The sequence below is a fragment of the Neoarius graeffei genome, chromosome 9 (assembly GCF_027579695.1).
Source record: "Neoarius graeffei isolate fNeoGra1 chromosome 9, fNeoGra1.pri, whole genome shotgun sequence".
NCBI classification, from domain to species: Eukaryota; Metazoa; Chordata; class Actinopteri; order Siluriformes; family Ariidae; genus Neoarius; species Neoarius graeffei.
In genome coordinates, this window is record NC_083577.1 from 12,330,466 (window position 1) to 12,356,756 (window position 26,291).

The window sequence follows — 26,291 nt, forward strand, 5'->3', positions numbered from 1 at the left end:
CACATCATTCAGAAAGGTTTCCGGATTGTGTGTACTGTAAAATACCATCTTGTACCATATCGTAGAAGAAGTTGATGATCCAGTAGAAGGTTTCGCTGATGCCTGATATGTGCTGAAGCCTCTTAGAGCCGGTGTGATGCTCCTGAACTTCGTAGATGACAAAACTGGCTGTCATGATGGAGAAGCCGGTGAGGACGCACATCACCACCAGAACATTGACCAAGTTACGAACCCTGAGGGACGTCCGAGAAATGGATTACTCAGATACGACATGGTGGGTGGGGATGTACAGCAATACATATACCGTAGGTTACGGAATGATTAGGGTCATCAGTGTGGCTCTTTAGATGATACAACACACATCCAGATATGAAGTATACGATATGATACAATAGGGGAGAGCAGGGAGATTTCGGACAGTTTGTATTCTCATAAATTAATTTCAACCAGTCAGGTTTGAGATGACATCAGAAGTTAGATGTTATCCCTTACTTCCTTTGGAGCCACGAAGCTGGACACTGCAGTAAGGTTTGTGCGGTTATTTTATCAACCAAAACTTGTATTTTCTACTTTGGCCCCACCTCCATTCTATGGTGTTATACACGCTGGTGAATTGGAGATTTGTTAAGAATTAAAGTATGTACTGTAGCCTAGAGTTACCATATATAGTATTTATTCAACTTAAATTCTGGGGAAAAACAGTTCAGGATTTTTTTCAAAATGGCCGGATGAGGAGCGTTGGGACAGTTCATCATGTTACAGTTTTTTTCTTGTGGTAGACTGTTTTGTCTCATTGGGTTTTGGGTAAGCTGATATTTTCTATCACTGTACCAGTATTGCGTACAGTTCATATGGTATAAGTTTACAAGATAATAAGTAAAAATTAAACATGTAGGATAATGCTAGATTTTTCTGTCCCGTGTCTCCCAACATAATGTCTCATGTCTCCCCTCAATGTCTCATGTCTCCCTACAAAAAAATAGTAAATACTACAATAAATACTCTCTATTGCAATATTAATGTGATGCTACCTTCAAAGAATTTCACACAGTTAACAAAAGCTGAAAACCTGTCCCAAGTCTCCCTGCTCTCCCCTACACATATAAAAGTAAAAATTCCATATACATTAATTCACTATTGATCTGAAATTATTCCATTCAGACATGACCAATATGACTTCGAGAAAGGAAAGTCTTCAGGACAGAGAAGTTTCTGCCATGTAGTTTGACAAGCTGCGTTTTTTTCCCATTATCCTCATCTCTCCCCTTCCTAAACTTCTTCTCCGCTCATAAGCTGACCTGTCCATCTTGATCATGAGCTGCTGAAACCTTTCTGAAGTTTTTGGTAAAAAGCTTATCCAAAGATTAATCAAGCGCCAAAGTTTTTAAGAACTTGGTGCCGTGACCTGAATGCTTCACTAACAAATCTCTGGTGAGTTACGACATTTATGATGTTTATGAACCAAGAGGAAAGTTGGTCGTGTTCATTTCCTTAAAAGACAGCAGAGAAAAAAGAATATAACTCCAGGTTATGACTTCACAAGTCAAACATAGCATTAAATCTCGCCCCAATTCATCGCCTCTCACAGACTGGACAAAACACAGTGGTGACCTGGCAGAATATAACCTACATGTGAAATGGTTCAATCTATCACTCTCAAGGTGCTTTTAGACTGGAGGAACTTTTTCAAAGTTCTTAGCACTGTTGGAGGAAGTTCCACCCTTTTTTGTGCATCCACACTGCAGGAACTGAGAATGATTGTAATTCTTAAAATGATGTTTTGAGGGACTTTTTTAGCTCCTACTTCATATGGTACAAGTTTACAAGATAATAAATAAAAATTAAAAATGTAGGATTAAGCTAGATATTTTTGTCCCGTGTCTCCCAACATAATGTCTCATGTCTCCCTCAATGTCCCATGTCTCCCTACAAATAAATAAATAAATAAATAAATAAAAACAGAAAGCCTGAAAGCCAGTATATGTGCCAAGCTGAGAAACTAATGTTGTGGTAAGATTAAAGGGTTTTTTAGCTCCTATGCAGTTGCAGGGGAGAGCAGGTGCATCGCAAACTGGAGAACAAAGCCAAGTCGTGAGACGAGAATCAGGGTCAGGTTCGTGCCAAAGGTTGGTTGATCTACGATCAGAGTGTCAGAGGAAAACCACAGTCTCAAAGTTGGTAAATATGTAGCGGGAGTCAGAATAAACTAGAGTCAGGTCAAAGAAACAGAAAGGCTCAGTATGGTCAGGTATGAGAACACAGAATGATACTTTGCAATGGGCTGGAGTGTTTGGCATGCTAATATAGAGAGAGTGATTAGAAACAGGTGTACTCCCAATCAGAACTCGGGAGAGGGAGGGTGCTGTGGCGCTTGGGAGTTGCAGTCTGTGGCAGCCATATTTGAAGGCTGCCACAAACTTATGCTGTCACTGACAGGTAGGTTCTCTCCCAGCACAAGAGTGATGTAAGTGTACATTGACTGGCTGAACATGAGCCAAGGCAGCACAGCGCAACCGCCATTTTTAAAATCTGTGTAAAACATTCGCCATGTAAATAACAGCTCTTAATATTAACACTAAAAAATGAAAACGAAAAGTGGGCAAATTGACCGTCAGTGAAGTCTAGGCTTTATTGAGCATATATGCGATGGAGGAAATACAGTGCCGATTTTCATGCATCTACAATGTAAGTGCACTATAAAAATCTATGCTAACATTTCATACTATCATCATGTTAGCAAGCCAGCTTACATCACTTCAGTGTTCATACTGGTGGTGTAAAAGCAAACAGGAAAAAAAAAGCTCTTGAAGGTATGCAGTTCTTGGAGTGGGAAGCTCTGTGTCAGGTGTCAATCTGTGTCAGGCTGTGGTCTCTGCTGCTGGTAACATTGTAACCCAGTACAACCTGCCACATGGATGTGTGGTCGGTGTCTAAACTGGTTCTCCCACCAGCATTTATGCTGGTGAGGAGGGTGTCATGACACCCAGCAGGATTATAAACAAGACCCGTTAAAGGGCGCAGGAGCTCACTGGGAGAGCCACCAATCATTGTGCAAACCAGGGATGGGCAGACGAAGCTTGTCAGCCTGGGAAGGCAGTTCATCTAGGGGGAGGATAACCCTGATTTTAAACCTCCACTGACTTGGGGCAATCATGCAAAGGCAATGGAAGTAAATCAAGATAGAAAATCTGGAGTGGAGTTCCTAAGAGGGTTGCATGTCAATAATGATCTCCTTCCGGCAACTCCTGCGGCCAAAGCGGCTCCAAATGTCATGACCTGAATTCCCTTGAATCCCGTCGGTGTAGCCAAGAGGTGGGCCCTGTTGTCTGGGAAGTGCAAGGCCTCCATATATCATTGCCCAGGCTTCTGCCCTGGAAAGATCACTCCAGTCTTATCACCCGGTGAGAGCACAACATGGAAGACAGCAGTTATGGGTTATACAGTAAGTCCCTGCTCGACTGGTGTAGACTCGGATGCCATGGGTTGTCTACAAATGGTGGGAAGGATCACTGCATCCCATTGGTCAACTATTACCCACTCCAAGCTGGGCAGCCCCCGTCCAGTAAGGTGCTGACCTGCCACAGTCTGCCTCGAACTAATAAGTCCCTCAAACTACTTGGTCTGAAAGAACCTTATCACTATGTCTCTATATAGTGTGTACCATTTGTCATGCACTGTTTTTTTTTGACAGAGGTATCATGGGTTTTGTTTCCTTTTTAAGATCCTAGACTGATGACTGATCTTTTGATTGCACTGCAATCTGTGTTTCTGCTCTGTTTTTCTACAGAGAATTCTCGTATATAGGCAAGGCCAGATAAGAAAATCGGATAATAAAACAGAATTAATTAAAATAAAATTTCCAAAAAAAAAAGAGCAGCAAATATTAAATGCAAGTGTTAAAGCTAAACTCAAGCATCAAAGTCAAAGTCCCTCCCGTGTCTCCTGTCCCAGTACTAACCAGGCCCTTAAGGCGCATTGGGCAGCACCAATCTCAGTTTCTATAGCCATCAGCCTCTCAGTTATTACATAGCTAGGGTTACATAGCTGGTTCTCTGGTAACCGCAAGAGTTTGACTCCCTACTCGCACCTGTGTTATGGCGCCTCACCAGATGGCAGTAGGTACCATTTCTACATGGTCTTTGGTGTGACCTGAGATCTCCTGGTTGAGAGGTGGACATGCTAACCACTAGACCAAATCTTGGTCAAAACTCAAACATAGGCACAAGAAATCAGAAATGTTTTTAACTTGGGTTTTACAACAGTTACATTTCTTCTTTACTGCCTGATGGCAGGTCCGCTCTGACAGCTTCAGCCATCAAAGTTTCTAGGGAACATTACAGTAGCAGTTTCCCATTGCCTTCTACTAGGTTATTATAGAAATGTTCTCCTCTCAACCCTTCACACATATGGACAATTTAGAGTAGCCAGTTAACATAACCTGCATGTCTTTGGACTGTGGGGGAAACTGGAGCACCTGGAGGAAACCCACACAGACATGGAGAGAACATGCAAACTCCACACAGAAAGGCCACCGTCGGCCACTGGGCTCAAACCCAGAACCTTCTTGCTGTGAGGCGACAGTGCTAACCACTACACCACCGTACCACCTACAGTTGCATTTAAGACATATTTAAAATCTTTTAGAAGTTAAACATTTCTAAAACAAACAATTTCCATAATGCATTTTGATTTGATGAACAGATGGAAATGGAGGTAAGATTTATACCTTGTGCTACAGCTTAATTTTTTAACTGATATCCTTTTCTTCTCTACGTGCCAAGTATCATGGGGGAAAAAATCTCTTGCTCTTTTTTTTTAGTTAAGACTTAAACACTGGAAAAGTATCATTTCTTTCTTCCTGTTCAAGGGAATATATTTTATGTCATGCACAGTAATTAATCACAATGTGTGCATGTTTCTAGTTTGTACATTTTAAATAAATCTCAAAAAAGGCTTTTTTTTTCATAAAAGCACTTAATGGTTACCATAAAACCCAGTATATTCACACACCACAGTTTCTATGGCAACAAGCTTGACCTTGCTGTTTAAATGTTAATCACTTTATCTAGTTATCATCCACATTTGTGTGATGATTGTGTTAAAGTGGCAGATTTGTCAGTTCATTGTAGTTTTTTTGTTTGTTTGTTTTTCTCGTTCTGCTGAAAAAGTGCAATTTCTGACTTTGAATCAAATTCTTCAGAAGCATCTTTAATAAATATTGTGAACTGATGTTAAATATGGGCGGCACGGTGGTGTAGTGGTTAGCACTGTTGCCTCACAGCAAGAAGGTCCGGGTTCAAGCTCCATGGCCAGCGAGGGCGTTTCTGTGCGGAGTTTGCATGTTCTCCCCGTGTCTGCATGGGTTTCCTCTGGGTGCTCCGGTTTCCCCCACAGTCCAAAGACATGCAGGTTAGGTTAACTGGTGACTCTAAATTGACCGTAGGTGTGAGTGTGAATGGTTGTCTGTGTCTATGTGTCAGCCCTGTGATGACCTGGCGGCTTGTCCAGGGTGTACCCTGCCTTTCGCCTGCAGTTAGCTGGGATAGGCTCCAGCTTGCCTGCGACCCTGTAGAACAGGATAAAGCGGCTAGAGATGATGAGATGAGATGTTAAAAATATAGGTGCCTAACATTAGCAAAGTAAAATACATAGTGACAGATTTGATTTCATGTTAATTCAATATAAAATATTCTCCATTTATCGAGAGCGAAATGTCAGTGTGGGAAAATCAAGACAAGAGATTACTGATGTTCTTCTTGAACATTTCACAGATTCCTATGAAAATTTTGCAGAGTTCTGTTTCAACTGAACTTTTACCGAAGTCCTAGGAGCTTTGTATTTTTTAAGAGCTACCTAAAGGTGTACTTCCTCCCTCTGGCTTTGCTTCTCACTATTACTCTTCAACGAGGGCAAGAACACAGCCAAAGGCCAGGCACGGTGAGAGTCCAGAACAAATGAGAAAATCGATCTAAAGAGCACAAGCGGCCTCCACACAGCAGAGGTGAACATTTCACACTAATGTGAGCAGGGTTTGTAATAGCAAATAGCAATGCTGAAATATGGGGAAAGGAGGGGGAACGATGGAGAAAAACAAGGGCATGAGAGGATGTTTATAAAACGACTCAGGTTTTCCCTGATGAGATGAAACAGAATAAATGGAAATGGGTAATGATGTTAGTGAGAAAGCTTCTCTTACTGCATCGATTAAAAAAAAGAAGAAGATACTGTTTATGCTGTTTAAAATGAGGTTGGAAAATTCGTAACAATTTCCATAATGCATTTTGATTTGATGAATAGATGGAAATGGAGGTAAGATTTATACCTTGTGCTACAGCTTAATTTTTTAACTGATATCCTTTTCTTCTCTACGTGCCAAGTATCATGGGGGAAAAAATCTCTTGCTCTTTTTTTTTTTAGTTAAGACTTAAACACTGGAAAAGTATAATTTCTTTCTTCCTGTTCAAGGGAATATATTTTATGCCATGCACAGTAATTAATCACAATGTGTGCATGTTTCTAGTTTGTACATTTTAAATAAATCTCAAAAAAGGCTTTTTTTTTCATAAAAGCACTTAGTGGTTACCATAAAACCCAGTATATTCACACACCACAGTTTCTATGGCAACAAGCTTGACCTTGCTGTTTAAATGTTAATCACTTTATCTAGTTATCATCCACATTTGTGTGATGATTGTGTTAAAGTGGCAGATTTGTCAGTTCATTGTAGTTTTTTTGTTTGTTTTTTTGTTTGTTTGTTTTTCTCGTTCTGCTGAAAAAGTGCAATTTCTAACTTTGAATCAAATTCTTCAGAAGCATCTTTAATAAATATTGTGAACTGATGTTAAATATGGGCGGCACGGTGGTGTAGTGGTTAGCACTGTTGCCTCACAGCAAGAAGGTCCGGGTTCAAGCCCCATGGCCAGCGAGGGCCTTTCTGTGTGGAGTTTGCATGTTCTCCCCGTGTCCGCGTGGGTTTCCTCCAGGTGCTCCGGTTTCTCCCGCAGTCCAAAGACATGCAGGTTAGGTTAACTGGTGACTCTAAATTGACCGTAGGTGTGAATGTGAGTGTGAATGGTTGTCTGTGTCTATGTGTCAGCCCTGTGATGACCTGGCGACTTGTCCAGGGTGTACCCTGCCTTTCGCCGGCAGTTAGCTGGGATAGGCTCCAGCTTGCCTGCGACCCTGTAGAACAGGATAAAGCGGCTAGAGATGATGAGATGAGATGTTAAATATATAGGTGCCTAACATTAGCAAAGTAAAATATATAGTGACAGATTTGATTTCATGTTAATTCAATATAAAATATTCTCCATTTATCGAGAGCGACATGTCAGTGTGGGAAAATCAAGACAAGAGATTACTGATGTAAAATACAGGGAAGGAAGTAGGACTTCCAGCATGTCAGTTAATATCAGAGAGTTCAAAACAAGTAAGCAGCTGTCAGTCATTCCTGATTCATAAGTCAGTTGGCTGTTTTTATTGGATGGAAAAAATAAAATACTTTTTTTTGCTTATTTTTGAGTGATAAGTCACATAGCGTACTCTGAAGGTTAAAATGTGTAAATGTTGGCAGGTCTACACACACTTTTCAACTTACTCTCATCCAAAATGTGTCAGTAAAATAATTTGGCTTGCATTTCCAACATTAGCTTTTTGATGATGCTTTGAAGAGCACCAGGTGGGTGACGTCGCATAAACTAACCTCTAAACCACCTTGAGAGGATGTGAATATTACTCAGGGCTAGTAATCGATAAACTGAGCTCTAAGCAGACCCATGATGAAAGAGAAATAAATACAGCAGTCAAATTTCATTACTGCAAGTGCTTCACTGGGATGTAAATGCTTTCACATACTGTTTTCATTTCCCATCCGGGACATATGCTTGATTTCTATGAGCTGCATGTGTTAAAAAATGAATGTTTGACAATAGAAGAATGAACTACATGCTTACATGGCATCCTCTTCTTCCACCTGGCCAGGGTAGGGATGGCTGGACAGAGAGATTGCTGCATGCAAGGGAAAAGAGAAAAGAAAAGAAAGACAGGATTAAATGCATGCCCAATTCACATTCACACAACGGTGGCCTGAGTCACGTCACGAGCGAGCAGGGCAGCTGGCCTGATGAACCCTCGTTGGATTTATGCCCTGTTTTCAGCCCAAGTGAATCCACTGGCTACATTTGAATGATTGCATCTCCCTTTTCCCTTATTGACTGCTGGGTCTGCATTAATCTTGCCTACAGGCAGACGGTGGATCTCAGCCACTGGCCCAGTCTGGCACTGCCGCTGAAATAAAAGGCTGGAGCCTCTGTCCTGCTTTATTCACTTCAACCTGGCTCTCAGCACCACTAATTACAATTCCTGACACCGCACTGCATCCTGACAGAAACCGAAGATAAACACTGCCCCCTGGCTTAGCACAAGTGAAATGCATAGCAATATCAGGAGATGCGGATGAAGATCGAGGCAGGAAGGCATGAATGATTTCACAATGATAAACCAAGCCAGAACTGCTGAGCAATTCTCTGAAATATCAAATGGTCCCATAACACTTTACATAGCAATTTAAGCCACTACTTTGGCCACTCCAGCTCACTAGCCTTGTATTCATGAATAGTTAAAACAATGTACAGAGTACTGCTTATCTCTAACTGATAGCGTTTTTCCTTCAGCACCACTCAGCAAGCCAACAAATCCAAAGTCGGGACGATGTATTTCCTGTTCCTATTCCTATAACAGTAGCTGTAAAAGTAGGAGCACTTTGTCTGGAGGTTGTCAGGTGACTAGTTATATAGTACTCCCGAAAAAATTAAATAACATCATACAACCTGTTTTAATGACAAGAAGTAACTCACAGAGAAGGATGCCAATACAACCCCAATTCCAAAAAAGTTGGGACAAAGTACAAATTGTAAATAAAAACGGAATGCAATAATTTACAAATCTCAAAAACTGATATTGTATTCACAATAGACAACATATCAAATGTCGAAAGTGAGACATTCTGAAATTTCATGCCAAATATTGGCTCATTTGAAATTTCATGACAGCAACACATCTCAAAAAAGTTGGGACAGGGGCAATAAGAGGCTGGAAAAGTTAAAGGTACAAAAAAGGAACAGCTGGAGGACCAAATTGCAACTCATTAGGTCAATTGGCAAAAGGTCATTAACATGACTGGGTATAAAAAGAGCATCTTGGAGTGGCAGCGGCTCTCAGAAGTAAAGATGGGAAGAGGCTCACCAATCCCCCTAATTCTGCACCAACAAATAGTGGAGCAATATCAGAAAGGAGTTCGACAGTGTAAAATTGCAAAGAGTTTGAACATATCATCATCTACAGTGCATAATATCATCAAAAGATTCAGAGAATCTGGAAGAATCTCTGTGCGTAAGGGTCAAGGCCGGAAAACCATACTGGGTGCTCGTGATCTTTGGGCCATTAGACAGCACTACATCCCATACAGGCATGCTTCTGTATTGGAAATCACAAAATGGGCTCAGGAATATTTCCAGAGAACATTATCTGTGAACACAATTCACCGTGCCATCTGCCGTTGCCAGCTAAAACTCTATAGTTCAAAGAAGAAGCCATATCATGATCCAGAAGCGCAGACGTCTTCTCTGGGCAAAGGCTCATTTAAAATGGACTGTGGCAAAGTGGAAAACTGTTCTGTGGTCAGACGAATCAAAATTTGAAGTTCTTTATGGAAATCAGGGATGCCGTGTCATTCAGACTAAAGAGGAGAAGGACGACCCAAGTTGTTATCAGCGCTCAGTTCAGAAGCCTGCATCTCTGATGGTATGGGGTTGCATTAGTGCATGTGGCATGGGCAGCTTACACATCTGGAAAGACACCATCAATGCTGAAAGGTATATCCAGGTTCTAGAGCAACATATGCTCCCATCCAGACAACATCTCTTTCAGGGAAGACCTTGCATTTTCCAACATGACAATGCCAAACCACATACTGCATCAATTACAGCATCATGGCTGCGTAGAAGAAGGGTCTGGGTACTGAACTGGCCAGCCTGCAGTCCAGATCTTTCACCCATAGAAAACATTTGGCACATCATGAAACGGAAGATACGACAAAAAAGACCTAAGACAGTTGAGCAACTAGAATCCTACATTAGACAAGAATGGGTTAACATTCCTATCCCTAAACTTGAGCAACTTGTCTCCTCAGTCCCCAAACATTTACAGACTGTTGTAAAGAGAAAAGGGGATGTCTCACAGTGGTAAACATGGCCTTGTCCCAACTTTTTTGAGATGTGTTGCTGTCATGAAATTTAAAATCACCTATTTTTTCTCTTTAAATGATACATTTTCTCAGTTTAAACATTTGATATGTCATCTATGTTCTATTCTGAATAAAATATGGAATTTTGAAACTTCCATATCATTGCATTCCATTTTTATTTACAATTTGTACTTTGTCCCAACTTTTTTGGAATCGGGGTTGTACATTTTTCTATTATCAAAATACAGGGAAGCAAATTTTTACTTAATGGTTGGGTGGCACTAAAATACACTTGAGGATGCCAATACTTTAATCTTAAAAAAAATACAGAGAAGCAAACTTTTAAATAATGGCTGAATGCCACACAAATACAGCCATGGGTGCCAATACTTTAACTGTCAGTTAGAAAATACAGCTATACTTTAATCTTTGGTGAAAATACACAAATGCACACATATATATTCAGGGTGCCAATACTTTTAATCTATAATGGTAACATAGGGCACCCAAATAGCGTCAAGGGTGCTAATTACCGGTTTTAAAATACAGACATGTAAACGGATGTGTAATGGCTACGTGGCATCCAAAGAGTATCCAAATGGGGTGCCAATACTTTAAATCTTTACTGAAAAAAACAGTGTAGCAAACTTTTATGTAATGACTGCATGGCACCCAAAAACAGCCATCGGTGCCAATACTTTCACGTTTTGTGAAAATACAGAGAAGCAAACGTTTACTTATTACTGTTTGACTATGTGGCACTGACACGAGAGTGCCAATATTTTAATCTGCAGTTAAAAACTTACAAAGCACGTGTTATAGTGTGTGTACTAGAGTAAATGTGTTATAATGAATGAGTTATAAGGCATGTGTTATAAGGCATGCGTTATGAGGCTTGTGTTATAAGGCATGCGTTATAAGGCACACATTATATGGCATGTGTTATAAGGCTTGTGCTATAAGGCATGCGTTATAAGGCACGTGTTAAGGCTTGTGTTATAAGGCACACATGATAAGGCATGTGTTATAAGGCCTGTGTTATAAGGCTTGTGTTATAAGGCACACATTATAAGGCTTGTGTTATAAGGCCTGTGTTATAAGGCTTATATTAAAAGGCATGTGTTATAAGGCTTGTATTATAAGGCATGTGTTATAAGGGTTGTGTTATAAGGCATGCATTATAAGGCATGTGTTATAAGGCTTGTGTTATAAGGCTTGTGTTAAAAGGCTTGTGTTACAAGGCATATGTTATAAGGGTTGTGTTATAAGGCATGTGTTATAAGGGTTGTGTTATAAGGCACACATTATAAGGCATGTGTTATAAGGCACACATTATAAGGCATGTGTTATAAGGCTTGTGCTATAAGGCATGTGTTATAAGGGTTGTGTTATAAGGGTTGTGTTATAAGGCATGCATTATAAGGCATGCGTTATAAGGCTTGTGTTATAAGGCATGCATTATAAGGCTTGTGTTATAAGGCATGTGTTATAAGGCCTGTGTTATAAGGCTTATGTTAAAAGGCATGTGTTATAAGGCTTGTGTTATAAGGCATGTGTTGTAAGCATTGTGTTATAAGGCATGTGTTATAAGGCTTGTGTTATACAGCATGTATTATAAGGCTTGTGTGATAAGGCTTGCGTTATAAGGCATGTGTTATAAGGGTTGTGTTATAAGGCTTGTGTTATAAGGCACACATTATAAGGCATGTGTTATAAGGCATGTGTTATATGACTCACCATACTGCTGTGGCTGTTTACTTGCTGGGATTTTGGACCTCAGGATGAAGTTGTTGAGGCTGTTGAGGTAGGCCGGCATCGTGTGATGGCCTTCAGGATTATACCACACCTGCAGAGATAATCAACATCTGATCTTATAACACAAAATACACACAATATCACGTTTTCCCAATTTGGATGCAATTCCGACCAATCACCACCAACCCAGGAGGGTGAAATCTAACGCGTGCTGCCTCGAAGACACATCACACCAACGACTGAATCTTTTCCAACTGCTGCTCACACTACTGCATCACAGGCAACCTAACTAGCATACTCCAAAGAAAGTGCTATCTACCATCTTCCACATACAGAAGCTCACAGACATCCACGAATGCCAAGTGTCACTGTGATTGGCCAGAGAGATAAAGTATGCTCCTCCCACCAAGACAACACAACCATTTTTGCTCTGGATTTTTGCTAAGAATGGCTGTGGATTTGAATCTGGGATCTCCAGGTGATAACAGGGTAAATACTTTTCTGCTGTCACTCACATATGAGGAAGAGGGTAAACAGCGATTTCCCTGATTTCCTCTGAGTGTCTTACAGCGTGCTGTTACGCAGCATGAGCAGCAGTCCGGAAACTTCAGACTCATTGTAGCACTTTTAATTGAATAAAATCTTCAATAAGCTTTATTTCTATATTTCTATACCCATTTTTGGAGACATAAAATGGAGCACAAAGTGCTTGAGAGAAATAAAGTACAAACTATTACAAGAGAAAGCGTCAAAAAGATTAAGTTAGTTAAAAATAAGGGAATTTATTTCAAGGTTAAGGATCATAAATAGTGATGTGAGAAAGACAGTCAAGTCAGTAAAGGTAAGAATTTGGAGCAAATAAATGCACGAAGAAGGACAAAATATTAGGGACAAATAATAATAAATAATAATTAAAAATAAAACTAACGATATTTAATTTGATTTAAAAATAAATTCACATCTTTGGATCCTGCATATGTTGTCAATTATGTTACGAATGCAACCTATTCTTTCAAAGGCATAATCTGTCCTACATGATCAGTTGTGCTTATTTGATTAACGAAGTTTGTGCCAGAAAAGCAGCTACATTAATCATGTTTTGATAAAAACTGATGAGTCAAACTTTTAAAAATGTCCACTCCAGAAATAAGACATAAAATGTGAGCAGAGTGAATCCAATTAAATGAACACTAATCTATTTTCACTAAACTATTTTAAATAATCATGCCAGTCCTGTAATGTAGTGAATTAAAGAACCCCATACTGTAAACATGTTGGTGTTAATCAACTCCCATGTTAAAGCCTTGATTAGTCTTTGATTAGTGACTGTGTCTGTGATTTATTACCTTCGTTAACGTCCTGTTCTTGGGCACCTCCAAAATGTCCATTTGGAGATTGTTGGGAAGGGGGTTCCCAAAGGACCAGCCTCCATACCTACACACACACACACACACACACACAATAGTTAACTCCTTTCAGATGAACCAGGTCAGGTCACTACAGTGCGCACTTTCGCATATTGATTTCCCATTAATTAGCCACCTTGCTCATCGGAGCTCGTTTTCTCCTCTGGGTCCTACGATGCGTCTGTGATTTGTCTTTGTTATTCTCCCTGCATCTTTTTTGCCATATGAATAATGTATGACTTATAACAGTTTTTGTGCATAATAAAGAATTCCAATGCACTGAGCAATTTTCAACTCTTTCCGCATCACAGGAAAGACCAAAAGGTCAGAGCAAGACGAGACTTTCCTCTTGTTATTCAGGATCTAATCCTGATAAATATGGTGCACAATTAACATACATGAAGCTTAATCACTTCAATTACTATTTAATTCCTTTTCACACTTTCATGCTTTACTTTAATCCCTGCATAATAAACATGACTGTCATAAACATGTCATAAGCTGTACATCCTGTGAACATCTTGTGATACGAAAGGCATGTTACCATTATTATCTTTGTTTAAAATTTTTTTACACCAATATATCAGAATGTTACTGTGGCAGCGGGGGCGTGGCCAAGCGTCCGTCTGTGACGGGAGGGCGGAGTCAGGGAAGGTAAGTGGCAGAATCACTGCACCTGAGGTTGATTAATGTGTTTGTGTGTCTTCCCCAGTGACCGCTCCCTATTTAAGGAAGACAGCAAGAGCAGAGAGGGCTCTCTCCCCAACCAGACGACTGGAAAGTGTGTATATGTATAGTTAAGGCTGAAAAGCTAAAATAAACGGGTTTCGTGAACTCAGTTCTGGCCTGCCGTCCTTCTGTGCTCCACCCACCCATCCGAACTGCTACAGTGGTGCTGAAACCCGGGACTTGGAGCGCCGAAGCAAAACAGCCCCATGGAGTCCTCCCCTTTCGCCGAGCTGGTCCACGCCCTCGCCACGGCCCAGCAAAACCAGCACCAGGCACTAGTCACTCTCCGGAAGGAACAGGGGCAGCGGTTCGAGGCCCTGGTACTGGCTCAGCAGGAAGAGCGACAGGCGTTCTGGCACCTCTTCGCGTCGGCGGGGTCCACTGTCGCGGGGCCGTCCCCCTTCACCCTGACGAAGATGGGCCTGCAGAACGACCCCAAGGCCTTCCTCACGCTCTTTGAGCAGGTAGCTGAGACCTTGGGGTGGCCGGTGGAACAGTGTGCGGCGCGCCTCCTCCCCCTGCTAACGGGAGAGGCGCAGCTGGCCGTGCTACAGCTCCCCGCCAACCGCCGGCTGGCCTACGCAGACCTTCGCCGGGCTGTCCTTCAGCTTGTGGGGCGCACCCCCGAGCAACAACGGCAGCGCTTCCACGCTTTGCGCTTGGAGGAAGTCGGCCGGCCGTTCGCGTTTGGCCAGCAACTCCGGGACACCTGCGGGCGGTGGTTGAGGGCCGACAACCGCGACGCCGAGGGGATCATCAACCAGGTGGCGCTGGAACAGTTCATCGCGCGTCTACCAGCCGGAGCTGCAGAGTGGGTCCAGTGCCACCGCCCGGCGTCACTGGATCAGGCAATCGAGCTGGCAGAGGACCATTTGGCGGCTGTCCCGATGGCAGGACAACAGACAACCTCTTCTCCCCTCTCTCTCTCCCTCTCCTCCCGTGTCTCCTCCTCGCCCCGTTCCCCCACCGCGGAGGTGGGGGCCGGCCCCACCCCAGCCGGCCCGCCGCACCTGCGGTGCCCTCCCGTTTCTCCCTTCTGTGTCTGTCTCCCCCCCCCTCAGGTGAGTGAGCCCCAGAGCACCAGTGCAGAGAGGAAGCCCGGGCCGGTTTGCTGGCGCTGCGGGGAGCCGGGCCAGCTCCAACAGCAGTGCTCGGTAATGGAGGTGGGCGCAGTGGTTTGTATCCCTGACGCGCCAGGAGCCGCCCTCGATCGGGCCGGAGCGTATCGCATACCAGTGAGTATCCAAGGGGATACACATCAGGCGTTGGTGGATTCTGGTTGTAATCAGACCTCAATCCACCAAAACCTGGTGCAAGATGAAGCTTTGGGGGGGGGGCACAATTGGTGAAGGTGTTGTGTGTGCACGGGGATGTTCACAACTACCCTTTAGTGTTGGTCCACATTTTTTTTCGAGGGGAAAAATTTATAGTGAAGGCGGCGGTTAATCCTCGCCTTACCAACTCAATAATTTTGGGGACGGATTGGCCGGGATTTGGGGAATTAATGAGTCACCTAGTGAAGAGTGGGTCCTGCCGTAGTTTAATAAGGGGAGGTCCCGGTGTCGCGTTGGCGGGAGCAGCTGTCACAGAGCCGTCTACGTCAGTTCCGCGTCAGAGTGAGGAGCCGCTGGCTCCTCCTCTCTCTATCGGGGAATCCCTCACAGATTTTCCATTAGAGCAGTTGCGAGATGAGACTCTGCGGCATGCATTTGACCAAGTGAGAGTAATCGATGGTCAAATGCTCCAGCCAAATGCCACCCCGTCCTTCCCCTACTTCGCAATTATGAAGGATAGATTATACCGAGTGACGCAGGACATTCAAACTAAAGAGCAAGTCACGCAGCTGTTGATTCCGAAGAGCCGCCGGGAATTGGTATTCCAGGCGGCTCACTTTAATCCCACGGCTGGACACTTAGGGCAGGATAAAACACTAGCCCGAATAATGGCCCGGTTCTATTGGCCAGGGATTCGCGGCGATGTCTGTAGATGGTGTACAGCGTGCCACGAATGCCAGTTAGTAAATCCAGTGGCCATTCCAAAAGCGCCTTTGCGCCCTCTCCCATTAATCGAGACCCCGTTCGAAAGAATTGGGATGGATCTCGTCGGGCCATTAGATCAGTCAACACCAGGGTACCGCTTTATATTAGTTCTGGTGGACTATGCAACGCGATACCCGGAAGCGGTGCCTCTTCGCAATATCTCAGCACGCAGTATTGCGGAGGCGCTCTTCCGCGTTATCTCCCGAGTTGGAATCCTGAAAGAGATTCTGACTGACCAAGGCACCGTGTTTATGTCACGTACACTAAATGAACTGTATAGGTTGTTGGGTATTAAGCCGATCTGCACTAGCGTGTATCACCCACAAATGGACGGTTTAGTTGAACGGTTCAATCGCACCCTCAAGAATATAATTAAAAAATTCGTAAGTGAGGACCCACATAATTGGGATAAGTGGCTCGGACCCTTGTTGTTTTCAATGCGAGAGGTCCCCCAAGCCTCCACGGGGTTCTCCCTGTTTGAATTGTTATACGGGCGTAAGCCACGCAGCATTCTAGATGTGCTGCGGGAAAATTGGGAGGAGGGACCTTCACCAAGTAAAAATGAAATCCAATACGTTATTGACCTGTGTGCAAAACTCCACACACTCACCCACCTAACCCAGGAGAATTTGCGGCAGACCCAAGAACGACAAACCCGCCTGTACGACAAGGGAACGCACCTCAGGGAGTTCGCACTGGGAGATAAAGTACTCGTACTGTTGCCCACATCGAGCTCCAAATTAGTCGCTAAGTGGCAAGGACCCTTTGAGGTCACACGGTGAGTCGGGGACGTCGACTATGAGGTGAGGCGAACGGACAGGGGTGGGGCGTTACAGGTTTACCACCTCAATCTGCTCAAACTCTGGAACGAGGAGGTCCCCGTGGCATTGGTGTCGGTAGTTTCGGAGAAGGCGGAGCTGGGGCCGGAGGTTCAAAAGGGAACATTGGCATCACGTACTTCTCCGGTCCCCTGTGGAGACCACCTCTCCCCGACCCAACTCGCGGAGGTTGCCCAGTTGCAGACCGAGTTTTCGGACATATTCTCGCCCCTGCCCGGCCGCACCAATCTCATAGAGCACCACATTGAGACGCCCCCAGGGGTGGTAGTGCGTAGCCGCCCTTACAGGCTACCCAAACACAAGAAAAAAGGGATTTGGGAAGAACTCGAGGCCATGCTCGAAATGGGCATCGTCAAGGAGTCCCACAGTGACTGAAGCAGCCCGGTGGTCTTGGTGCCCAAGGCCGACGGGTCGGCCCGGTTCTGTGTAGACTATAGAAAAGTCAACGTGGTGTCTAAATTCGATGCATACCCAATGCCTCGTATTGATGAGTTGCTGGATCAACTAGGCACGGCTCACTTTTACTCGCCACTGGATTTGACAAAGGGTTATTGGCAGAGCCCCTTGACTCCATTATCCCAAGAAAAAACGGCCTTTTCCACACCGTTCGGCTTACACCAGTTTGTCACACTTCCTTTTGGGCTGTTTGGGGCGCCCGCTACGTTTCAGCGGCTGATGGATAGGGTCCTCCGCCCCCACGCCACCTATGCGGCCGCCTACCTCGACGATATCATTATCTGTAGTAATGACTGGCTGAGGCACCTCCAACATTTGAGGGCCGTCCTTAGGTTGCTGAGGCGAGCGGGTCTCACAGCCAACCTGAAGAAGTGTGCGATTGGGTGGGTGGAAGTACGGTATCTGGGCTTCCACTTGGGCAACGGGCAGATGCGTCCCCAAATTAACAAGACAGCAGCAATTACAGCCTGCCCGAGGCCCAAGACCATAAAGGGGGTGAGACAGTTCCTGGGGCTGGCTGGCTATTATCCTATGGCTTATACCTAACTATTCGGACGTCACCAGCCCGCTGACTGATCTGACTAAAAAGGGGGCACCAGATCCGGTCCAGTGGACGGAGCAATGCCAGCGGGCTTTTTCTGAGGTAAAGGCTGCACTGTGTGGGGGGCCACTTTTACACTCCCCTGACTTTTCTCTCCCCTTTATGTTACAGACGGATGCGTCGGACAGAGGGCTGGGGGCTGTTTTGTCCCAGGAGGTGGAGGGGGAGGACCGCCCAGTGTTGTATATCAGTAGGAAGCTGTCGGTGCATGAGGGGCGCTACAGCACCATTGAAAAGGAGTGCCTAGCGATCAAGTGGGTGGTCCTCACCCTCCGTTACTACCTGCTGGGACGCCCTTTCACCCTCTGTTCGGACCACGCGCCCCTCCAGTGGCTCCACCGCATGAAGGATGCCAACGCGCGGATCACCCGTTGGTATCTGGCACTCCAACCTTTCAACTTCAAGGTGATCCACAGGCCGGGGGCGCAGATGGCTGTGACGGACTTCCTCTCCCGTCAAGGGGGGGGGGGGGGGGGGGGGGAGTCGGCTGCAGGCCGGACGGCCGCCTGGCCTGAGTCGGGCGGTGGGGGTATGTGGCAGCGGGGGTGTGGCCAAGCATCGGTCTGTGACGGGAGGGCGGAGTCAGGGAAGGTAAGTGGCAGAATCACTGCACCTGAGGTTGATTAATGTGTTTGTGTGTCTTCCCCAGTGACCGCGCCCTATTTAAGGAAGAGAGCGAGAGCAGAGAGGGCTCTCTCCCCAACCAGACGACTGGAAAGTGTGTATGTGTATAGTTAAGGCTGAAAAGCTAAAATAAACGGGTTTTGTGAACTCAGTTCTGGCCTGCCGTCCTTCTGTGCTCCACCCACCCATCCGAACTGCTACAGTTACATATTCAGCTGTCATAATGCTCTATAATGTCTATAAAGTCAGTATGGGGAGTGTCATAAGACAAACTTACGTCATAAATATGACATCGAACTTGTAAAATACTCATGTAGATCTCCATCCAATGATACAAGTGTCCTATTACCAGTGTCCATAGCTGTATGTTTGATGCCATATCAGCTTATGACATGTTTATGACACATAATGAATGTGACAAGTTGCAATGACCGCCCCGTGATAAAAGTCATGTTACTATTACCATCAGTTTTTAACACATAATTAACCCCGCCGACAGTAGTCGGAGGGGTTATTATTTTCACCTGCTTAACCCCGCCGACAGTAGTCGGAGGGGTTATTATTTTCACCTGCGTCAGTCTGTGTGTGTGTGTATCTGTCTGTCTGTCTGTCTGTCTGTCTGTGTGTCTGCAAGATATCTCAAGAACCAATGGATCGATTTGGACCAAATTTTGTACATGTGTTGCCAATCACCCAGGAAGGAAACCATTAAATTTTGGAGGTCAAAGGTCAAGGTCATGGCAGAACTTCAAAATTTTCGCCCAATGTATTTTAATAGGGAAAAGGCAGGGTTTGCACTCGTTAGAGTGTCCCTGTCTAATTCTGATATTAGATTAGATTAGATTCACTTTATTGATCCCACATCGGGGAAATTCACGTGTTACAGTAGCAAGAAAATGTCATACAGATAAAATAAAACTGAAATAAAAATTAGACGAACGAAAGATTAAATACAGAGGGCTATTTGCATTATCTACCGTGAAAAAGTATAGAAATATTGCCTTATTGAGAGGCTCGGAAAAAAACTGCACATTACAGGTAGACTCTGTATAATACATATATGTATAAAAATAGTTTAAGACCTATATTATTGCACATAATAATTGCATTGATGAGAGATGGCAGAGGTAGTAGTGGTGAAGTAGTGCAAATATAACGACAAACAGGTTATTGATGCTACATTACAAGTTGTGAGTGTTATACAGTCTGACAGCAGTAGGTATGAATGACCTTCTTACACCGTGGGTGTAGCAGTCTACTACTAAAAGAGCTGCTTAAGGCTCCCACAGCCTCATGTAGGGGGTGAGAGGGGTTATCCATGATTGATGTCAGCTTGATTAACATCCTCCTCTCACCCACCTCCTCAATTGAGTCCAGAGGACAGTACAAGACTGAGCCAGCCCTTCTGACCAGTTTATTAAGTTTTTCCCTGTCCCTCTCTGAACTTCCACAGCCCCAGCAGACCACAGCGTAGAAAATCACTGATGCCACAACAGAGTCATAAAAAGTCCTAAGCAGTGTCCTGCACACACCAAAAGACCTCAGTCTTCTCAACAGGTGGAGACAACTTTGGCCCTTCTTGTACAGGACATCTGTGTTGTTTATCCAGTCCAGTTTGTTGTTGAGGTGAACACCCAGGTATTTGTACTCCTCCACGATCTCAATGTTCAAACCCTGGATGTTCACTGGTGCAGTTTGAGGAGTCGTCCTTCTGAAATCGATCACCACCTCCTTTGTCTTGCTGGCGTTGGTGCGCAGGTGGTTCAGTTCGCACCAGGCGACAAAGTTGGTGATGACCTCTCTGTACTCCAGATCGTCCCCCTCTGACACACGTCCAACGATGGCTGTATCATCTGAGAACTTCTGGAGGTGGCAGCTGTCCGTGTTGTAGCTGAAGTCAGATGTGTAAAGTGTAAAGAGGAAAGGAGCGAGCACTGTACCCTGTGGAGCCCCCATGCTGCAGACTACCACATCAGACACACTGTCACGGAGCCTCACATACTGCGGTCTGTTAATGAGGTAGTCGATGATCCATGCAGCCAGGTGGCAGTCGACACCAGCTCCCTCCAGCTTCCCCCTAAGCATTGATGGCTGGATTGTGCTGAAAGCACTGGAGAAGTCAAAGAACATGACTCTCACAGTGCTCCCAGTGCCCTCCAGGTGTAAAAGTGACCGGTGCAGCAGGTAGATGACAGTATCATCCACACCAATGCCCGGTCGATATGCGAACTGCAGGGGGTCCATCTCACTGTTCAGCAGGAGTCGGAGGTGGGAGAGAACAATCCTCTCCATGATCTTCATCAGGTGAGACGTTAAAGCTACTGGCCTAAAGTGGTTGAGCTCCCTGGGGTGTGCAGTCTTGGGAACTGGAACCACACATGATGTTTTCCACAGAAGTGGAACTCTCTCCAGACTGAGGCTCAGGTTGAAGATGTACAGAAGTATCCCACAGAGCTGATCTGCACAGTCCTTAAGCAGTCCGGAGTTGATACCATCAGGGCCAGCAGCTTTCCTTGTCTTGATCCTCCTCAGCTCCTTCAACACTTGATCAGCTGTTATGGAGAGGCGAGGGGTGTAGCCGAGGTGTGACTCCTGTAGAGTGAGGTAGAGTGGAGTGTGTGGATTGGTCTGGCAGGGAGCGGAGGGGGGTGATGTGGTGTGAGGAGGGAGCTATTGGTGTCAGGGGTATTATGAGGGGAGGGGGGGTGGATATCACAGATAGGTCAGGACTATGGTGAGTGGGGGAGGGTGGGGTGGCACAGTCAAATCTGTTGAAAAAGATATTCAACTCATTTGCCCAGTCCTGGCCCCCAGATACAGGGGCCCTCCCACTGTCCTTTGTGTGGCCAGAGATGGTTTTCAGGCCTCTCCATACCTCTCCAGCGTTGCTCCCCTTGAGGCGCTCCTCCAGCTTCCTCCTATAGCTGTCCTTGCCTCTCCTTATCCCCCTCTTCAGCTCCCTCTGCACTCTCCTCATCTCCTCCTTATCGCCAGATTTAAAAACGCTCTTCTTCTCATTTAATAGGGCTTTTAGTTCAGAGGTCACCCAGGGTTTATTGTTGGGAAAACACCATACCTTCCTGATAGGCACAGTGTTTTCAGCACAGAAATTAATGTAATTCGTGATGCAGGTTGTCAGGCTATCAATGTCATCCCCATGAGGTTCACACAACACATCCCAGTCCATGGTGTCAAAGCAGTCCCTCAGTGCCATACTGGTCTCCTCAGACCAGTTCCTTACATACCTCTTGGTGGGTGGTTGTTTATTCACCATAAGTATGTATGTAGGGGACAAGTGAACCAGATTGTGGTCAGAACAGCCCAGCGGGGGGAGGGGTGATTAACTATATGCGTCCTTGGTGTTCACATACATTAAATCCAAAATTCTATTGTCTCTGGTGTGGCATTTCACATACTGAGTGAAGGTTGGGAGGGTGGAGGACAGGGAAGCATGATTAAAGTCACTGGAGATTAGGAGCAGGGACTGGGGGTGCGATGTCTGAAGCTTTGACACTACAGTGTGTAAGAGCTCACAGGCTGCAGCAGCATTACTTTTTTTAAAGATATTTTTTGGGCTTTTTTCACCTTTATTTGGATAGGACAGTGTAGAGACAGGAAACGAGCAGGGAGAGAGACAGGGAGGGATCGGGAAATGACCTCAGGTCGGAATCGAACCCGGGTCCCCGGATTTATGGTATGGCGCCTTATCCACCTGAGCCACGACGCCCCCTGCAGCAGCATTACTAGGCAGCCATGGCAATTCAACACAGCCATCATATGTTATAAACATGTTATAACTTGCTATGACCACCCAGTTGATGAGCATTACAGTATTTTACTATTATGATCACTTTTTTAATGTCACTCTGATATCACTGGACAATTATGGCAACTCATTACAGCTACCACATGTCATAAACATGTCATAAGCTGTTATAATGTTGCTATGGCTGTCCAATAATATTCAACTTATGTTACAATTACCGTTAGTTTTTAAATGACTCTGATATAACTTGACAATCATGTATGGCAACTCATGTATGTCATTAACATGTCATAAGCATGACAGTGAGTGATAGTCAGTTGTCATAACACTTTATAACTTAAGTCAGCCATGTCAACAAGAATCTTGAATAAAATGTTATGTCAGTCTTTATGACAGCTGTTTGAAATACGCCTGTGCAAATGTTAATTGAGGTTTATGTCAGTTTTCACAAAGGACTTATAAAGGTGTCATGACATATAGCCTGCCTTATGGACCCACCCCTAAATGAAGTATCAACCACCTACAGTATATGATCAAGCATTATATCAGATGTTAGGAAGTACAGTAAATGCCATACGATGCCTGGAAAATGTCATAATGTAACCTTATGTCAACACAAATCTATGTCATTTGTTTCAAGTGTTGTGTCAATGTGATGTGAAAACTGATAAAAGTAATCTTAAAGACTTAATACAGTTGGTGTCACGACTTGTACACATCCCCTAGTTCAGTGTTGCCCAGGTGTTATGACGTAGCCTCATAACATCAACTCTGTGTTAAATGTTGGCAACTTATATCACCAAGTGTTATGACAGTCACGAAGGACATAGCATAACCTACTTGAAGACAATTTTATGTCTCCTGAATTAGGTCAAATAAAGATTTAATTTTTTTTTAGATCATGAAGTGTTATATCAGATGTTATAAACTGCTCTGTACTGTAAATGTCTTTGTTTTTTTTTCTTTGCTATAAACCAGGATACTTGTATGACTCGTATGTTTATGAATGGTTATGTCAGTCTTACGACTTGAAATTAAAATTTTATCATGTCTTTAAAGGTAATACGCAGAACCATGGCCTCACTTTTGTTTATAAATGCTTTGAGACCTCAAGAATGACATAGGAATAGTTTTAAGCATTAACAATAAATCTAATATAGTATTTTTTATGATTAAAGTGATTCATATAGGTAGCGGTCTAAGTGAATGACCTTGACGTCTGTGACGTCACAGCAGGAAGTCTATCGGTCTCATCGCCATTTCTGCTATACTAAAACACAAAGCTGACTGCAACTCCAATCCTCCATTTTGAGCTAATTTATTGCCATGCCACGTAGATGTGTTGCTGCACCCGCCAGCAACATAACATAAGGTGGATTTACGTTGCATTCATGGCCCAAGAATGTTCAAACTGCAAAGATTTGGACGCGTTTTGTGAGAAGTTCACAGGCACACTGGGCGCCTATGAAGTGGTCTCTCCTCTGCACATTTTACTGATGACTCATATGAGACCTCTGATCTGTTGAGGAGCATTGGCTATAAACCCATATTGAAAGAGGGTGCAGTACCAACAATTAAATAAAACTACAAGAAAAGGAAAGTAAGTTCAGTTGCACCAGTTCTCCCGGAGTGTGAGCCAAGGGTTGCTGGTAAAACCAGGGATGGAATAGGACATATTAACGCTCAGGCAGTGACCTCCCCACGGTTGTTGCTAAAACCGGTGATGTCCCGTCCCGTCCCAGGTTTTAGTAATTGCCTGAGCCAAGCAGTAATGGCGGAGTACTCAGTATGGAGAAAATGGAGAATGAGTGGAGCAGCTGTCTGATTTCTTCGCTGGATATGTTTGCCTCAGCAGCAATATCTCACCCTTACATGGAAGAAGCGAATGAAGGGAGAACTGAACGAACAACTGAAAGTCAGATTGTTTCAAAACAATTGGCCACAAGAAGCAAGAACACAGATGGGTAAAGTGCGACTCTCATTTGGATACAAAATAACAAAAACAACAACACTTGTTGTTTACCTGCATTTAGATTAATACATGTAACTTGCATTGTGTCTTTAAGTTACCGGTATAAGATTATTTAATTTGCTTCAGAATGTGATTGTCTCAGTTCATCTGATTATTTAATTAGCCTTTTACGTTTTATTAGTGAAAATGCATGCATGTACATGTATGTTACATGCAAACACCTATCCTGTTTTAATGAGAGTCAACCCACAATCAATGAAGTCAAATCAGTCTTAGTTGAGCAAGTCGGTAACAGTATTTCTTACTTTCACCATAAATTTTTATTTATATGACTTTGGTCTATAGTTGTCAAAGGCCTCGGCCTTAAAACCGGTTACCGCTGTGACGTCACGCACTCAGGGCTGGCTGGCTCAGCAGGGCAGCTCAAATGCCAACTTTGCGGTCAATTTTAACTTTCAAAAATATATATTTTTTATTCCCATTTATGCAGCATACAAGAGTCAAGGATGGAGATACTATCCACTCAGAAATGTATTTAAAAATAAAGGTTCTGCGTATTTCCTTTAAGGTGACATGTCACGCTTCACTTGCCTGTCTCGGATGAAGTCATTAGCAGTAGCCAGAAGGTAACTCTCAACATTGATGTTGCTCAGGTTGTAGACGATTTGAGACGAGGGGTTGGTCTTATGTGGTGGCTCGTATCCAGGCTTTGGACATGTCTGAAATGAAATATTTCATGAATTAACACCAAATTAGCATAACTCGAAACAAATAATTATGTCATAAATAAAGTTTTAAAAAGAGAAATATAAATAACAGTTCCTCAGACTCACCTGTGAAAAGTTACCGCATTGACATTCCTCAAACACAGATGTGGGATTTCCTCCAGAAGTCCACTTATTTGAAACTGATGTGTGTTTCTTCCGACACAACCTGTGAGAAAAACAGGAACACATTCCTGTAAAAACTCTGCACTTCCTGTTGAGGAATTCCATGGAAAACCCTGGAGCATAGGCTGTAAAAAAAGTATGCTGCTATTTTGACTTCATATCTCATTATTTCATGATATTCTGTATTGTGAGTTTGCATTATTATCTCATTTTATATATTTCTGCTTAATATCTCATTATTTCAAGATACTATACATTTTTTTATTTCAATTTAATTTTGCATCATTATTCATAACATTTCATATCTCATTTTTATGACTTAATAACTAGTGATTTCAAGATAACTTGTTATTTCAACTTACTCTCTCATTATTTTGACCTAATATCTTATTTTATCAAGATATGTCATGATTATTTTTTGACTTAATATCTATTTTTTACTTAAATTCCTATCTCATTATTTTGACTTTAACTCATTTGACTTTATTTTAGCTCATTATTTCAAGTTATTATCTTATTTTTCTGTACTATCTCATTATTTTTGGCATAGTAACATTGTTTCTAGATATTGTTATTTCATGTTAACTTATTTCAATGTAATATCTAATTTTTCACCTTAATTCATCAAGCTATTATCTTGTAATTTTGACTCACTATCTCATGATTTTGGCTTAATATCTCATTATTTCAAGATATGCTATTTCATATTTAATTTCTCATTCATTCAAATCAATAACTCAATACAAGATATTATCTTGTTATTTCAAGTTCTCCTCTTTCATTATTTAATATCTAATCTCGAGGCATGATGGTGTGTAGCATTGTTTATGAATTATGTTAAAAGAATGCATTATACAGTAAGGACTGATTATAATGCACTATATCACCATTATATCTTTTCATAACGCATTATGAGAAGTGGGACATGTTAAGAATTCATGCATAAAGATAGCTATAAAGTGTAAAGCATT

The 26,291-nt window shown here is 43.3% G+C and overlaps 1 protein-coding gene across 1 annotated transcript in view; it reads right to left on the bottom strand.

Annotated features, from left to right (window-relative positions):
- abca12 (ATP-binding cassette, sub-family A (ABC1), member 12) overlaps positions 1 to 26,291 on the bottom strand; it is a 253,058-nt gene that overhangs the window by 41,471 nt on the left and 185,296 nt on the right. The window contains exons 53-58 of the mRNA XM_060929010.1: positions 25,264 to 25,363; positions 25,022 to 25,149; positions 13,345 to 13,432; positions 11,981 to 12,089; positions 7,953 to 8,007; positions 56 to 233 (exon numbers count right to left, since the gene is read on the bottom strand). Of these exons, the coding sequence (XP_060784993.1) occupies positions 56 to 233; positions 7,953 to 8,007; positions 11,981 to 12,089; positions 13,345 to 13,432; positions 25,022 to 25,149; positions 25,264 to 25,363 (658 nt within the window). The remainder of the gene's footprint in view (positions 1 to 55; positions 234 to 7,952; positions 8,008 to 11,980; positions 12,090 to 13,344; positions 13,433 to 25,021; positions 25,150 to 25,263; positions 25,364 to 26,291) is intronic.